The 17,894-nt window shown below is 41.6% G+C and overlaps 1 protein-coding gene across 1 annotated transcript in view; it reads left to right on the forward strand.

Moving 5' to 3' along the window:
* The first annotated feature begins 5,517 nt into the window (after positions 1–5,517).
* The window catches only part of LOC132407361 (formin-binding protein 1), a 200,087-nt gene continuing 187,710 nt past the window's right edge, over positions 5,518–17,894 (forward strand). The window contains exon 1 of the mRNA XM_059993732.1: positions 5,518–5,765. Coding sequence (XP_059849715.1) covers positions 5,742–5,765 — 24 coding nt within the window. The 5' untranslated portion in view covers positions 5,518–5,741. The remainder of the gene's footprint in view (positions 5,766–17,894) is intronic.

Consider the following 17,894-nt stretch of genomic DNA (forward strand, 5'->3'; position numbering starts at 1 on the left):
CAGCATGGATGTAATGGGCTGTATCTTTGCTGTGTAAGTAAATATTCCTTCCACATGCTGCTCAGATCAGTGGGTAACAAAGGATACTTCACAGTTGCGACAGGGCTTGAATACTATCACCCCTAATAAAGCTAATTAAGTAACATAGGTGACAGGTGAGTTCAATGCCTTTTATGCTCACTTTGACTGTCAAGACATGGAGGGACCATCATGAACTCCCACATCCCCTCAATAATCCTATGATTTCAGCCTCTGAGGCTGACGTGCAAGGAGGGTGCACCCAAGGCAAGCATTTGGCCCAGATTGGGACCCAGACAAGTGCTAAAGACCTATGCTATGCTCACGTTCAGGGACTCATCATCTCATGTTCTCAATATTTATGGTTTTATTGTTTCTTTTATATTTGCATAGTTTGTTGTCTTTTGTGCGCTGGATGAATGTCCAAGTTGGTGCCGTATTTCATTGATTCTGTTATCGTTATTATTCTATGAATTTATTGAATATGCCTACAAGAAAATTAATCTCATGGTTGTATATAATGACACATATGTACTTTTATAATAACTTTACTTTGAACTTTGAAAAAACTATACCTGTACTGACAGTGTCAATGACAATTCTCCAGTGCTTTGAGTTGCCTTCTTTAGGCAGTACACAAGCTTTGTACCAGTTCTGAGGTCTTGAGCAAGCTTGAATGCACTGTTAGTGAAGTTTATTACCAATTCGTTCAAACACGGCTCTTGAAGAAAGGAAAGTAGTTCAGGTTTTCAGGGCTTTGTCATGAACCTTTACTATTTATTACATTACGCAGGTTGATTGAGAAAGACAATTGTCCTGCAGATGTTCACTGAAAGGCTACTTTCTTGACTGGTTACTCTTTTCCATAGAAACTGCTTGACCTGCTGAGTTCCTCCAGCATTTTGTGTGTGTTTCTTGTCTGCTTAGATGACAGAGTTTATGACTCAGAGTTTGGTCTTTGAATATGCACATTGTTGTCTGCTTACTGTAGCAGGGTGGAGTAATCTTAGTTTTACAATGTAGATGAAACAGTTTAAACATTTCTCAGTCATCTTTTGTCTATTACATCCTCAACAGGTGGAGCTGGTTGTAAATGAAATACACAAATTTGGTGAAAAAAAGATGACAAAACCTTGGCTGACCACAGTGTGTGAGTGTATCTGTTGTGAACTTCCTGGTTAGAATCAGATTGCATGCTATAATGACAAACAATGGTCGTGAATTTTTGAGGACAGCCATATTTGATGATTTCCACAGTTGCTTTAGATTGACAGGATTCTGTTTAAAAGCCCTATATGAAATGACGTTTTAATTTTCTAGTACATGGATGCTGTGGGATATGAAGAGCCACATATAAGGAGTTCCTTGCTATCTAGGCAACATTAACTGCTTCTCTGTCCTTGTTACGTTTTTCAAGGGTGGGCCATTGTGCATTTGGAATGTAGATGGCCTTGATAATGCTTAACAATCTACAAATTGCATGCCTGTCAGTAATTTGCTGGACATATTGTGTGATTTTGATGCACAATCTATTCTTTAGATGCATTGTTTCATTGGACTTTGGCCTTTAAGTGCACATTGAGCTGTGTGTCTTCACATAATTAATTACATGATCTCTAATGACTATATTCACTGGCAATAGAACATTTCTAGTTTTATTATTCTATTATTGAGTGTCTTGTGAAGTATGTGTCTTCTAGTTGTGATCATGGACCGTGATGTTTTTTAACTTGTTAAAGACTGTATTAAATCCATAAGGAACACACTATTTCTGATATGCTTGAGGCCTTCCGCAACCTTTTGGCACTCCAGAGGCTGAAGTTTGTCCTAATTGCAGAAGATATTATTTAATTTGCTAGCTTTACAAAATTCTTGTGATTTTGTTTTATTTGCTATGCCCTGTTAAAAAAAAGTCAGTAACAATTTAGATAGGCTTCATTTTCAAACTAATATAAACTATTTAAATAACATCCCAGCTCCTCCTACATCCCAAAATGTGTGGGTTGGTATGTTAGTTGGCCACTAAATTGCCCAAGTGTGTTGATGGCTGAGGAGTTGATAGGAATGTGGGATTAGTGCAAGACTAGTGCAGATTGTTACTAATAGTGATTATGGAGTCACTGGGCCTAAAAGTATCTCTCTGTATTAAATGAAAACACTCAGAAGTGAGGCAGTATTTGTGAAAAGAAAAAGAGTTAGTGTTACAGGTCAAAAAGCCCTTCCTCGGAAGTATTCTGTCATTAGTTCTCCTGTCTTGTAACAATTTTGATCCAACCAGGCAGCCATTTAAAAAAGGTACAGCAGACTCAATTATCTCCATATACATACCTCCTTACTGACAATAGTCTTCGATCCACAGACTGTGAATAGTAAATCAGATAACTGTAAGGTGTGGGGCAATTATTCGTGGAATATAGCAAACAGGTATATCATTATTGATGTAAAAGCAAAATATCGAAGAAGTTGAAATTAAAACAAAGATTCTGGGACGATTCAGCAGGTCAGGTCCCATCTGTGGAGTGAGAATCAGGAGTAATGTAAATCAAATGTAGGTGCTGGAAGTTTAATACATAAGTTATAAGTATGTAGGAAGAGAAACTGAGTTATCGTTTAAACTATCATGGACTCTTCGTCAGAACTTTATTCTTCAATATCATTTGCGAAGGATTTACACAGCTGAAAATTCAGGTGTGGAGGTTGCAATTTGCCAATATGGTCTGTAGAGGTCGCCACGTTGTAGGAATCTGAATGGAGGGGCGGGGCCCCGCCGGGCCACGGGACCGAGCGCAAACCAATGCACCCGTGCACGTGCCACAGCTACCGGAACGCGCAGTGTTACAACCCTACATTGACTTTCATGTCCCCAGATCCGTTGCAGATTGAACAAAAGGCGAAATTCCAACGTATACTGTGTGTTATGGCGTTCTAAAAACAATTTTACTCAATGGACGCGCCTCCCCGCCCTTTGCCCCCAGGGCTTCTGGCGCATTTTGCGATCAGTGCTCACATCAACACACATAAAATATTAGAGGGACTCAGCGGGTCAGGCAGCATCTCAATAGAGAAGTACTATTTCCTGCATTGGCAGAATCTCTTGTGCCTCCGATGCACAGATCATTCGGCCAGATCGCGATTTTCGATCCACGGGTTCAGGACAGCGAGACGTTCGTTCCTCGGCCCCATTTCCAGGGATCTTAGGGACCTTACGCACATAAGCGCTCCTGTACCTTACAGTGCTCTTCGTGCTCGCTTGCCTCATCTCCCCTTCGCTCCCTCTCACACCCCCCAAAACCACCTCTTACCACACTACTCTCCCTATTACATTGTTCCCCCTTCTCACCACGATCCCCATATCACCCAGCTTATACTCCAGTTCAATACTCCATACCCTCCTTCGCCCTTCCTCCATTCTTATTCCCTCTTTTACATCTTCATTTTCACATCCCTCCATCTGTACCTTGCTTTCTGTTTATTCTTTAACCCCTATATTCACTTGTCATCTCTCACACCGTCTTCCCTCAATTCCATCAACACTAAACCTCACTTACCCTCTTTACAAAATCCATTCTATTCACTCTTCTCCCTCTCACTCCTTACCCCTTTCTCTCTCTACTTTTACCCTTCTTGTTCTTACCCTCTACATTACCCATCTCATGTCTCATTCTCCCCTTTCATCTATCCCTCTCTGTTTACCCCTTCACTCAACTCTGCACCCCCACTTTCCTCCTAGTTCCCCTTTTTGCATTTTGCTCTCCTATTCCCCTCAGCCTTCGTTCCTCTGCTTTTTACCTCCATCTTACCCACACTCCGTCATACCTCTCCCCACACATGACACATATGCCATGTCCTCTCTAACCTCATCCTTCCTGCCATCAGATATTGCTTCTCCTTCCTCTTCCTACTTCACCCACTTTTCTTCTTTCCCTCCCACTCTACTCCTTAACCCCTCTCCTATCACTTTCCACTTCACACTTTATACCCACCCCTTAACTTCCCTCCCATGCACAGCACTGCATTTCCCTTCTTCCCTCCCCCCACTCCCTGATCCCTCCTGACCCATCCCCATTCTCTTCTCTCCCCATCCCTCTCCCTCCACATTCTCCAATCCCTCCCCTCCCACCTGACCCATCCCCCATTCTCTCCCTCTACTCTCCACACTCCCCAATCCCTCCCCTCCCCCACTCCCTCCCCCTCCTTCCACCCCAATCCCTCCCCTCCTCTCCTTCCACTCCCCAATCCCTCCCCTCCCTTCCTTCCACTCCCCAATCCCTCCCATCCCTTCCTTCCACTCCCCAATCCCTCCCCCTCCTTCCATTTCCCAATCCATCTCCCCTCCTTCCATTTCCCAATCCCTCCCCTTCCACATCCCAATCCCTCCTCTCCCCTCCTTCCATTTCCCAATCCCTCCCCCCTTCCACTTCCCAATCCTTCCCACACGCCACTCTCCCCAATCCTTCTCCCTCCCTCCACACTCCCCAGTCCCTCTTCACAGTCCCCAATCCTTCTCACAAAAATACAACTGTAGATGCTGTGGATCAAATATGTACACAACGCTGGAAGAACTCAGCATGTCAGGCAGCATCCATGAGAAAAGAGTAGCCAACATTCCTGAAGGGTCTCCAATTCCCCGATCCTTCTCCCTCCCTCCACACTCCCCAATCTCTCCCCTCCCTCTACTCAGCCCAATCCTGTCTCTCCCTCCACTCTCCCCAATAAATTCCCCCTCCTTCCCTCTCCCCAATCCTCCCCCTGCCTCCACTCCCCAATCCCTCCCTCCTTCTCAATGTTTCCTACTCTACCCAATCACTCTCCACACTCCCTGATCCCTCCTCCCCTCATTCCACTCTCTCCAATCCCTCCCCTTCACTCACTTCAGAATCACCTTTTCCCCAATCCTTCCCAACTCTCCACACTCCCCATTCCCTCCTCTCCCAACCCTCCTTTCCTTCCCTCCCCTCTCCCAAACCCCTTCCTTTCCCTCCCTCCACTCTCCCCATTCCCTCTCCTCCCCAATCCCTCCCCCTCCCCACTCTTCCCAATCCCCTCCTTCCCCCCACTCGCCCAAGTCCTTTCCCCTCCACAATCCCTTTCCCCACCTCTTTAACCAAAAATCCCTTTCCCTACTTCCCTTTTCTTTCCCCAATCTTTTGTTCCCTCCTGAACACTTTTCACCCTTCCTATTCCACCCACTTAAACCCCTTCCCCTTCCTTAATCCACTCCTCTACCCAAATCCCCTCACTCCATCTCGTCCCTCCCAATTCCGCCACCTCCATTCAAGTTCCCCACCTCTACACACTCCCCCTCCAGTTTCCCCGCCTTCAAGTTCCCCTCCCCTTCCCAATTTCTCCGTTCCCTCAACTTCCCCTCCGGCGCGCTCCCCACTGTCACACGTGTCAGCACCCTTCCCCTCCCACCTGCTCAGGCCGCGCTCCCGGCGCTGCCGCTCGCGCCCGCGCCCGCGCTCCCGCCCGCGCTCCCGGCGCGCCCGCCCGCCCGCCCGCTCGCTGTCAGCCGTTGGCCATATTGTCAAACTGCTCTGTGGGGTGAGGAGCGGAGAACCATGAAGGGGAAATAAACCGTGAGCCGAATCCACACAAAAGCCTCCTCTTACCGAGCGGATTATTCAGGCCACTTTCTTCTCCTGTCATTTGCCGGCGGTGGCGTCTTTGTGGTTTTCGCTTCAGTTAATTTTAATTTTTAATTGTGGAATAACCCGCCGACCATGAGCTGGGGAACGGAACTGTGGGTGAGTAATAGAGAAGGAACACAGGGGGAAATAAACGTGGATCTTAATTAAACGCCAGAAAAATACCCATTTCTCCTAGAGATAAAAACAACGAAAGGAGATAGTTTGAAGGAGACTGTTGCATTTATTTGCTAATCGGTTAATTATTATTTCTACTTTAAATATGTAGCTGCAGCGTTTATCATATCTGGTTTACAGTTGCTAATTTTGGTGTTACATGATCATCCAGCTTTAATTTCACGTAATAAAATTCTGAGAGTGGAAGAGATTGACGTTGGATATCAATGTTATCCGAAGCGCGGGGAGGATTGAGGGTTGTTTAATTATGTTGTTAGTGTTCAACCCCCCGTTTTCTTTAAAAATCAGACTCCCGATGGAAAATGGACCGAGTTCTTTGAGCCAAGAAGAAACTAATTACTTGAATTGTTTTGCTCTTTGGATTGGAAATCCTAGTGATTCTGGTTTAATTTGCAAGACAGCACGCATTTTCAATATAAATTATTGCTGTGCGAGGCGTTAGAGGAATGGCCGATTGAGCAAGAAGCGAGACCTTGGCGTAGGGCAGACAAAGGTATTTTAATAGGTTGCAAGTTATCACTTACCCTCCCCCTCCCTCAAGATGAATTGGGTAACGCGAAGGAGAAATGTTGCTGCTCACGTCTTGGAAATCCTTATGTCCGGGGGATGGGGCCAGAGGCGGGGGTTGTGGGGACGAGATATACTCCACACAAGCATCTGAAGACGAAGATCCGTTTAAAAACAATGCAGTAAAATGTGGATTGAAAAATGCAGGGCACCGAACGACTAGCTAGTGAATATGACGTGTGGATTATTCAGTGTTTTCAAGACTATTTATGGTCCACACACCAGCAGGTCCACCCTGCTATGAATGCGGGAGAACCTTATCAAGCGCAGAGGTCGCCAGAGTCTGCTGGAGGAACTTTGGGACGAATGTCCTTGACTCTGTCCCAGAGCGCACTCTCTACTACAACCTTAACTACCTAGCCTGGCAAGAGATTGAAATGGTAGAACAACAGTAAAGCCGTTAGAGCTAGTTGATATCCTTACTGAAGTACAAATGTAGTGAAATACTTCTGATGCAAGTTCTTGATGTCATCTTCCTCTTCTGGGAGGAGGACAGCATGCCATGGGATCTCAGAGACACCAGTATCATGCCTATCTTCACTTCAGACTAGTCGTGGTCATCCCAGAGGGGTCTGCCTACTTTCTGTTTCGGGGGAAAAGGCAGATTATGCTATTATAAAGCTATCTCCTCCCAGTAGCTAAAGAGGTTGAAGGATTGCTGTGTGGATTCTGCTCATCAGAAAGTAAATGGGACATGATCCTCAAGTATGACAAATCCAAAAGGGTAACATCAATGACAAATTTTGGTCTGTTTTTATTTCACAAGAAGTTCAGATAAGTGAGATTGTAGGATTACAATAACTGCACCTCATATTCCAGCTGGGCTGTCTACAATGTGATGAACATTGAATTCTCTAACTTATGGCAACCTACCCCTTCGCTCCCTTTTCTCTCTCATTTTGATCTACCCATCCTCATCATTCTAAACCTACGCAGACCCATCAACTTTTCACTTCTCCTACTTGGACCCCTATTTCCCCTCCCTACGGTTCCTGCCTGCCTATCATACCTCATTGGTTCTGCTGTTCACCTTCCTGTCTTGTCACACTCCATGACCTATAATACTTTGTTGGCTCCACTAATCAGCTCCCTGCCAGTCTCAACATCCACCCTCCTCCCCCTACCTAATTTTCTTCTGCTAATCAGCCCTTTGCCTCTTTATACTAGGTCATGAGGGTGGGGGGGGGGGGGGGAGAGAAGACAAGGGGTGAAAAAGTAACCAGGATGGGGAATGGAAAAATCCCTCATGACCTGCTCATCCCCTTTGCTTCCCCATCTCCTTCCCTTTATTCCAAGGCCTACTGTCCTCTCCTGTTAGATTTCTTCTTCTTCAGCCCTTTACTTCTCCAACTTATCACATACCAGCTTCTTGCATCATCCTCCTCCTCCTCCACCTCCATACACCCACTAACCCCCTCACTTGGTCTCACCTATCACCTGCCACCTTGTACTCCTCCTCTTCTCCCCACCTTTTTATTCTGGCTTCTGCTGTCTTCCAGAATCAGAATCAGGTTTATTGTCAGACATATGTCGTGAAATTTGTTGTTTTGAACCAGCAGTACAGTGTAATACATAAAATATACTATAAGTTACAATAAGAAATTTATATAAAGTAGGATATATAAAGAATATATACAAAACTCTATCTGCATTGAAATTGATTAACAAGAGCAAATTAAAGGAAGGCAAGGACAAGCACAATGGCCATTGATTGAGTGAACAGAGTTAGAGAGGTGATCTTGAGGTTTTAGCTCTTTGAGGCTTCAGCAAATAGAGGCTTTGGTCAGGAAAAGCAAAAGGAAAGAAAAGCTCTAGGTTTTTTTTCCCCTTCCCTTCTTTTATCTACTCAGTTAGGACAGTAGAGATGCCAGAATCATGGGGACCTCCAGAGTTCCTGATGACCACGAAAGGTGCACCCACCTGTAGCTTCTGACAATCATGTTAAGGAGCTGGAGCTGGAACTAGATGAACTTGTTATCATTCTGGAGACTGAAGGGGTGTCAGGACATATAGAGAGGTAGCTACACCCAAGGAGCAGGACACAAGCAACTGGGTGACAGTTGTGACAGAGCAGGTGGAATTTAAGCTGGAGGGTGGTGTTACTAGTCAGGGAAAACATCATAGCAGTGCTCAGTCAGGACAGACTGGAGAACTCGACTAGTGAGGCGTTATGAGTGGAACTGAGAATAGGAGAGGTATGACACTTTAATGGGAATATATTACAGACCTGAAATTCTAGGAATTTAGAGGAACAAATTTGTAAAGAGATCGTAGATTGTTGCAAGAAACATACGCTACACCTTGTTATTGTAGTTGATTTTAACTTTCCATGTATTGACTGGGAATCCCATAATATAAAAGGGCTGGATGGGATAGAGTTTGTCAAATGTGTTCAGGAAAGTTTCCTTCATCTATATGTAGAAGATACTGGCTCTGCTGTTTGAGAATGTGACAGGGCAAATCATCTGGTCCGCAGGTTGAGATTCTAAATTGGAGAAGTCTAATTCTGATGGTATCAGAGATGATCTGGCAAGTGTGGATTGGGACAGGCTGTTTTCTGGTAAAGGAGTTCTTGGAAAGTGCTCCCGGAGACCTTTTAAAAAAAAATTGAGAGTACAAAGCTTGTATCTGCCTGTCAGAATAAAAGGTAAAGATAACAAGTGTAGGGAACCTTGTTTTCAAGAGATGTTTGGATAGGTACAGTGATGGTAGGGGTATTGAGGCCTATACAGGTCGATAAATGGGCTATTGGGCCTGTTTCTGTACTGCACGTTTCTATGACTATGCTGAGCTGATTTTGTCTCCTGGAGGTCAGAAGGATGGGTTGCCGGGGTCTGCGGGGTGTTATGGAAAATCTTTGCAAGCATGTTGCTGGGTCTGGAGGACCTGAGTTATAAGGAAAGATTGAATAGGTTAGTACCATTCCTTAGAATGTAGAAGATTAAGAGGAGATTTGATAGAGGTATACAAAATTATGAAGGGTACAGATAGGGTAAATGCACTAAGGTTGGGTGGGACTACAACCAGAGGTCATGGTTTTTTCTGATCTTGTTCCATGGTCACTTCATCACAGATGGTGATGCAACCAGTTAGGATGCCTTCTAGTATTGATGAAGTGTCTTGGTCCAAAACGTCAACTATTTGTTTCCCTCCGTTGACACTGCCAGACCTGCTAAGTTCCTCCAACACTTTGTTTGTGTTGCTTCATCATTGTTGTGCTCCACTGTAATGGGTTTTCCATTAGATTAAAGTTCATTTACAGAGTGGAGAGCAAACTGTTCATTCTTTGTCCCTACCCCTGCTTCAGTAATTGATTGACAACGTGCAGACTATGTTGTCGATGTTCATCTTGGGAGCCGGAACTCTATAGTTGCCAAGTTGTTCTGCCACACAATCATTTTCTATATCTCTGGATGCACTACTAAGCAAAGACAGGCATTGATGAAAGGGTTTACCTTCAACCTGCTATGCGTCAGGCCAGCCTTCAGACCACTGAGGAAGAGAATGCTCAAACTTGCGGCCAAATTCACAACTTACCGTGCAACTGTGATTCCTGGCTTCCTCTCCGGTTTAGACACAAGGGCAACAGATAATAAATAGGCACCTCAAATCACTCAAGGAGTATGACAAGTAGCATCTTGAAACTCCTGCAAATCCCTTTATGAACCATTGCTAACATCCTTTCCCTGGCTAACAAATTCAAAATCTCTGACTGACAATAGAAGCCTGAAGCAGGTGCTTCACTCTGAACTCTGTTCGAAGAAGAGATATCATGGAAAAATGGAAGAAAACACTTACGGCTGTTCTTAGATTCTCTTTTTAAAAAAATAAAATTCAGATCTTCATTGAAGAACAAGACTAAAATGAGACCAAAACAGAGAAGGAACCACTTCAAATTTCTATGATAGGAGAATGCAGAGAATATGTGTACTTACAAGAGCAGAATTGACAACAACCCACATTTTATCATGCATCTTCTGTCCAATATGTGTCTACTAGTCGTACAATGGTCTCTTAGAATCCATGGATTTAGAGTACAAACAAGTCACCCTTGACTCTGAGGGACTGTCAAAGAAAAGGAATATAAATAGCAATGCATAGCTGTACTAAATATAATGCATTATATTCTTAAAGAAAGTTTTTATAGAGACCTGTCACATTTACTCAAGTTAAAAATAGTTATCTTAGGAAAGTACAGAGCAGATGGTTGAAAAGCACTTTGTAAAGGAAGTAGTTACTGCATTGTGAACATAGGAAATGAGCATTAGACAAAATACAACCCTTCTCTCTACTCGACAATATGAAGTACATAGGATGAGAGGTAATTTGGTTTCAGTTTTGTAAATGAGTCATAGCTGATTGGATTGAAATGGTGATTGGTAGTTTGTAAGAAAATTGTGTTTTGTATGTTAATGGCAAAGTAAATGTTAAACACGAGAAATTCTGCAAAATGTTGGAAATTCAAAGTGGCACACAATGCTCAGTAGGTTGAGCAGCATCTATGGATATGCACTAGCAGTTGACATTTTGAGCTGAAATCCTTCAGGACTAGAAAGGAAGGGGGTAGGCGTCAGAATTAAAAGGTGGGTGGAGGGGAAGGAGGATAGTTAGAAGGTGATAGGTGAAACCAGGAGGGTAGGAAAGGTAAAGGGTTGGAGAAGAAGGAATCTGATAGAGAAGAGAGTGGACCATGAGAGAAAGGGAAGGAGGAGGAGACCCAGGTGGAGGTGATAGGCAGGTGGGAAGAGGCAAGAGGCCAGGGTAGGGAATAGAAGAAGGGGAGGGGAATTCTTTTTTAACTGGAAGGTGAAATTGATATTCACGCCATCAGGTTGGAGGCTACCCAGACAGAATATAAGGTGTTACTCCTCCACCTTGAGGGTGGCCTCATCATTGCAAATGTGATAGTATTAATTCTATGTTCCATCAGGTGTGGTGTAGACTTGTATAATATCTGTTTCTCTTATAGTAAACCATTGATTGTTTGAAGTTAATATTTGATCATTTATACCCTTCACTTATCCAATCAGATACTTAACAGGCAACATTCTAGCTGATATTTGCAATTACTTTCTGTGAAGTAGGATAAAGTTTTATCTTACAGTCAATGTTTGGCTTCAAATTACAACCTCTTTATAACCTGTAATAACATTGTATATATAGTATGTTTTAATGTGTTCTTTTGATTACTTTATTATGCATATCATTCAGACTATTCTTTTATTATTTAGTGTGACTGGAATGAGTTGTAATAATAATATTTGCAAGTTGACGAACACATATGATACAAATCTCCGATTTCAATTACCTTTTATATAGAAACATAGAAAATAGGTGCAGGAGTAGGCCGTTCGACCCTTCGAGCCTGCACTGCCATTCAGTATGATCATGGCTGATCATCCAACTCAGAACCCTGTACCTGCTTTCTCTCCATACCCCCGATCCCTTTAGCCACAAGGGCCATATCTAACTCCCTCTCAAATATAGCCAAAGAACTGGCCTCAACTGTTTCCTGTGGCAGAGAATTCCACAGATTCACCACTCTCTGTGTGAAGAAGTTTCTCCTCATCTCGGTCCTAAAAGGCTTCCCCTTTATCCTTAAACTGTGACCCCTCGTTCTGGACTTCCCCAACATCAGGAGCAATCTTCCTGCATTTTGCCTGTCCAATCCCTTTAGAATTTTATACATTTCAATAAGATCCCCCCTCAATCTTCTAAATTCCAGCGAGTATAAGCCCAGTCGATCCAGTCTTTCTTCATATGAAAGTCCTGCCATCCCAGGAATCAATCTGGTGAACCTTCTTTGTACTCTTTATATACTCTTTGTAACCTTCTTTATATGTCAAGAATGTCTTTCCTCAGATTAGGGGACCAAAACTGCACACAATACTCCAGGTGCGGTCTCACCAAGGCCTTGTACAACTGCAGTAGAACCTCCCTGCTCCTGTACTCAAATCCTCTTGCTATAAATGCCAAATTACCATTCGCCTTTTTCACCGCCTGCTGTACCTGCATGCCCACTTTCGATGACTGGTGTACAATGACACCCAGGTCTCATTGCACCTCCCCTTTTCCTAATCAGCCACCATTCAGATAATAATCTGTTTTCCTGTTTTTGCCACCAAAGTGGATAACCTCACATTTATCCACATTAAATTGTGTCTGCCATGAATTTTCCCACTCACCTAACCCATCTAAGTCACCCTGCATCCTCTTAGCATCCTCCTCACAGCTAACACTGCCGCCCAGCTTCGTGTCATCCACAAACTTGGAGATGCTGCATTTAATTCCCTCGTCTAAATCATTAATATATATTGTAAACAACTGGGGTCCCAGCACTGAGCCTTGCAGTACCCCACTAGTCGCTGCCTGCCATTCTGAAAAGATCCCGTTTATTCCCACTCTTTGCTTCCTGTCTGCCAACCAATTTTCTATCCACATCAATACCATATCCCCAATACCGTGTGCTTTAAGTTTGCACACTAATCTCCTGTGTGGGACCTTGTCAAAAGCCTTTTGAAAATCCAAATATACCACATCCACTGGTTCTCCCCTATCCACTCTACTAGTCACATCCTCAAAAAATTCTGTAAGATTCATCAGACATGAGTTTCCTTTCACAAATCCATGCTGACTTTGTATGATGATTTCACCGCTTTCCAAATGTGCTGTTATCACATCTTTGATAATTGACTCTAGCATTTTCCCCACCACCAATGTCAGGCTAACCAGTCTATAATTCCCCGGTTTCTCTCTCCCTCCTTTTTTAAAAAGTGGGGTTACATTAGCCACCCTCCAATCCTCAGGAACTAATCCATAATCTAAGGAGTTTTGAAAAATTATCACTAATGCATCCACCATTTCTTGGGCTACTTCCTTAAGCACTCTGAGATGCAGACCATCTGGTCCTGGGGATTTATCTGCCTTTAATCCCTTCAATTTGCCTAACACCATTTCCCTACTAACATGTATTTCCCTCAGTTCCTCCATCTCACTAGACCCTCGGTCCCCTACTATTTCCGGAAGATTATTTATGTCCTCCTTAGTGAAGAGAGAACCAAAGTAGTTATTCAATTGGTCTGCCATGTCCTTGTTCCTCATGATCAATTCACCTGTTTCTGACTGTAAGGGACCTACATTTGTCTTAACCAATCTTTTTCTTTTCACATATCTGTAAAAGCTTTTACAGTCAGTTTTTATGTTCCCTGCCAGTTTTCTCTCATAATCTTTTTTCCCTTTCCTAATTAAACACTTTGTCCTCCTCTGCTGGACTCTGAATTTCTCCCAGTCCTCAGGTGTGCTGCTTTTTCTGACTAATTTGTATGTTTCTTCTTTGGACTTGATACTATCCCTAATTTCCCTTGTCAGCCACGGGTGCACTACCTTCCCTGGTTTATTCTTTTGCTAAACTGGGATGAACAATTGTTGTAATTCATCCATGCGATCTTTAAATGCTTGCCATTGCACATCCACTGTCAACCCTTTAAGTATCATTTGCCAGTCTATCTTAGCTAATTTGCGTCTCATACCTTCAAAGTTACCCTTCTTTAAGTTCAGAACCTTTGTTTCTGAACAAAGACTCTTGGTAGTGTGATGGATCAGAGGGATCTTGGGGTCCGAGTCCATTGGATGCTCAAAGCAGCTGCGCAGGTTGACTCTGTGGTTAAGAAGACGTATGGTGTATTGGCCTTCATCAATCGTGGAATTGAATTTAGGAGCTGAGAGGTAATGTTGCAGCTATATAGGACCCTGGTCAGACCTGGTCTTAATGAAGAATTCCACCATATTATAGTCACTCTTACCCAAGGGGCCTCGCACGACAAGATTGCGAACTAACCCTTCCTCATTGCTCAATACCCAGTCTAGAATGGCCTGTTCTTTAGTTGGTTCCTCGGCATATTGGTTCAGAAAACCATCCCGTATACATTCCAAGAAATCCTCTTCCTCAGCACCCTTACTAATTTGGTTCACCCAATCTATATGTGGATTGAAGTCACCCGTTATAACTGCTGTTTCTTTATTGCACGCATTTCTAATTTCCTGTTTATTGCCATCCTCAACCTCACTACTACTGTTAGGTGGCCTGTACACAACTCCCACCAGCGTTTTCTGCCCCTTAGTGTTATGCAGCTCTACCCATATCGATTCCACATCCTCCATATCATGAGCTATAGTGATAATAGTTATTAGTATAGTTATATAGTTGTATAGTTATACTCAGTGGCATAACTATGATAGTTCTTGCTGCTGTCATCCAATAATTATGTACCGGAATAGGGCTGCGATCCAGTAATGTTGATTACATGCATTTGATGGCCATGTCTTCACACATGATGTGATTACATCACATGCTTCATATTCAAGACAGTTTTCATTTTCATGTGTTCATTCTTTTATCATTTATAGACAATTGAAACACCTTGACAATTTGTTAGAGAATGCAGACATTTTTTATGATCCTTTAATTAAAATCTACACTGATGTCATCAAGAATTAAGTAAACGAGTAGTGAATGTGAATTTTAATTGAGACCAGACAAAGAAAACAGGATTTTAAAATTGTTCATTTCTTTGTGCCTCAATTTAGGTTTTGAGAGCTACGTACTGTTTTCTGCAGCTCATATAATGTGAGATACTGTGTTACCTTTATTGCTTTAGGGAACCTTTTACAAACTCAACTCAAAAAAGTTGGCGATATGTTCTCACAACTAGACGAATACAACTATTTCTGCGGGTGTTCTATTTTGTTATTTCAATTAATATTTGAAGTTGAAATCTGTATCCAGCAAAAGTTTCTTACGTTAAGTAAGCTAAACCCAAATACCCATAAAAACTACTTATTAATGTACAAAACATATTTATTATGGATACCTCCACACTTGTATAGATGATTTTTATTGTCAATGCTTTGTTAAAAGACAAAATATTTCAATGAATTTAGTTTAGGTAATTGAGTTCTGCTGACTTGTTTCTCATCTCCTTGAATTTTCATTTAATCGCTGGACTTTCCAGAGCTTGAACTACGACTAATATTTAAAGTCTAGTGCCTTGGATATAAACTTAAAAATTGAAGAGATATTAGAGAATATTGGATAAAAACAGAATCAGAGAATTGCAAGAATCAAATTGGCATTCTGGGTGTTTTGCAAGTAATTATTTGCATGTTTCTCATACTTCAAAGATACCTCATAGTTGAGTCTTCTTCGTAAACTTTGTGAACAATGTTGCAGAAAATGGTCCTGGAATATCTTAAGTCTAACACCAAACAGCCTCACTTTAAAAAAAAATAAAGGGGATTTTTTTGTGTAGCTTGTTACCGTTGGTGCCAGAAATTTGTCTTCATTCACTGATCCATCAACAGCACATAACATCCAGATTTACAACACACTTTTTAGAATAGCTTAAGAAAGTTTTTCTATGGTAGAAGATCTAGATTTTGTTTTACCTAATAATCTGAATATATTTTAGTGAGTAAAGCAACAGGAAGTTGGGTAAGGTACATTTCCTGTGTTTGACAACCTCATTTCACATGCAGTCATAGAAACCGATAGCATATTGAAGAGGCTTTTTGGCCCATTCTGGATATATTGTACCTTGAAAGAGGAATTGGGACTGAGATCATAACTTGTTCATAATCCTATAAGTTTCTCATCCTCCAGTTATTACCTTGTTCTTGTTTTAAAATGACTTCTAATATCACTTCCATTTATTGACGCAGGAGGTTGCAGCTCCTGACGAGTTAAAGTACCTTGTGTTTCTTTATGAATCTTTTGCAAATTATTTTGAATCTGTAATTTCAGCTTTGTACATGATTGGGTCAAATAGGTGCAAATCATATTAATTTTGATTTTGTGTGCAGATGCTACAAAAGAGCACATTCAAATCAAGTTTATTGTCATTTAACTATATACATGTATATAACATATATAACCATATAATGTATACAGAAACAAGACAACATTTCTTCGAACCAGGGTGTAATGTACAGTAGTACTCATAACTCACGATAACTTGAGAAAGTATGGATAAAATCTACAGATGAATCACAAATAATAACATATTTTAAACATTGGAAGGCACGGAACAGATTAACCAGTGACACTTTGAATACGATGCAGCCGGGAGCTCAAAGCAATTCCTTTAGGAATGTTATGGGAAAGATGTCCAGGATGTATTTACTCCCCTTGTAATGAATCAAACAATATTTGATTTGTAACTAGATGTGGTGGGAGGGCTAACAATACCATCAATAGTTTCTGAAACATCAGTCCAAAAGAAAATAAAATTGTCTGTGAATACCAGAACAGTCTATTTTATCATTCAGCCATTTTGACCAAGTTATAATTTCGAAGCTCACTCTGTTACTTTTTGATCTGTTTTCAAGGCAAATTATCGTTTAAATTGCTGATAACAAATTGATAAAATTTTAGAATTTTAAATTAAGGAGACGAGACAGATAAATTGTTAACATTTATTTCCCTCTGATACCTTGGGTTTTCATCCAGCTTGGCAATTAGTTAACTTTTTCTGATATCATACAAGTTTCATTTGAACATATTTTAAATGGATTTGGGCATTTTGTTGTGCATGTAGCTTCATTACAAAAATGGCATATCTTTCAGATGAAGTTGGCATAACTTTGAATAGTTGGTATGAGAAATGGAAAAGCATGCTTTCACGTGATTGAAAAATTCCAATCCCCAGCATAGACATCTCTCAACATAGGAACAATGTGCAAAAAACAGAAAATATTCTGCTTTGTTAATTCTGTTCTGCTTTTCCCATTTTGGGTCAGTGACCTTTTGTCAGAAGAAGAAAAAAATGAGAAAACTTGCAGAGAATTGAGAGGGTGGGGCGATTGCAGCCTTTAAAACCCCATGACATCCATATTCTTTTGATTTCCATTCAATTACAGACATTTTCTTTGTTCTTCCCAACACGCCTCTTCTCTGCAATTCAGATCATGCTCATTTTTTAAACTTTCCCGTTTTTGGTGGTAGATCATTAACCAGAAATATTGATGTTTTTGTTTCTTCTTAGATGCTACCTGACATTCCATGTATTTCCAGCATATTCTGTTTTAATTACATATTCAGAACATGTGCAAGTTTTGCTTGCTTTACAATTAAAAATGCTTGAATAACTTGTCTATAAATTGGGTAAAAAGAACAAAAGAATCTGGGCGTACAGATGCATAAATCATAGCTTAAAAGTGCAATTAAAAATGGAAAAGCACGGGCAATGGAATTCAAATGTTCAGGGAAAGAATGCAAAAGCAATAATGTTGAGTTAAATTCATATAGCACATTGGGTAGACTGGGTTTGAAGTACTGCACAGCAATGATTTCTGCTATAATAAGGCAATAGAGGAGGTGCGTGAAGATTTAATGATGGTCTGTTGTTCATGCCATGGCTATCATTAAGCATTGAGCAGGCTAATCTGTTTTGATAGAGCAAGGTGATTAGATTAAGTGTCAAGGTAGAA

The sequence above is a fragment of the Hypanus sabinus genome, chromosome 18 (assembly GCF_030144855.1).
Source record: "Hypanus sabinus isolate sHypSab1 chromosome 18, sHypSab1.hap1, whole genome shotgun sequence".
Taxonomy (NCBI): domain Eukaryota; kingdom Metazoa; phylum Chordata; class Chondrichthyes; order Myliobatiformes; family Dasyatidae; genus Hypanus; species Hypanus sabinus.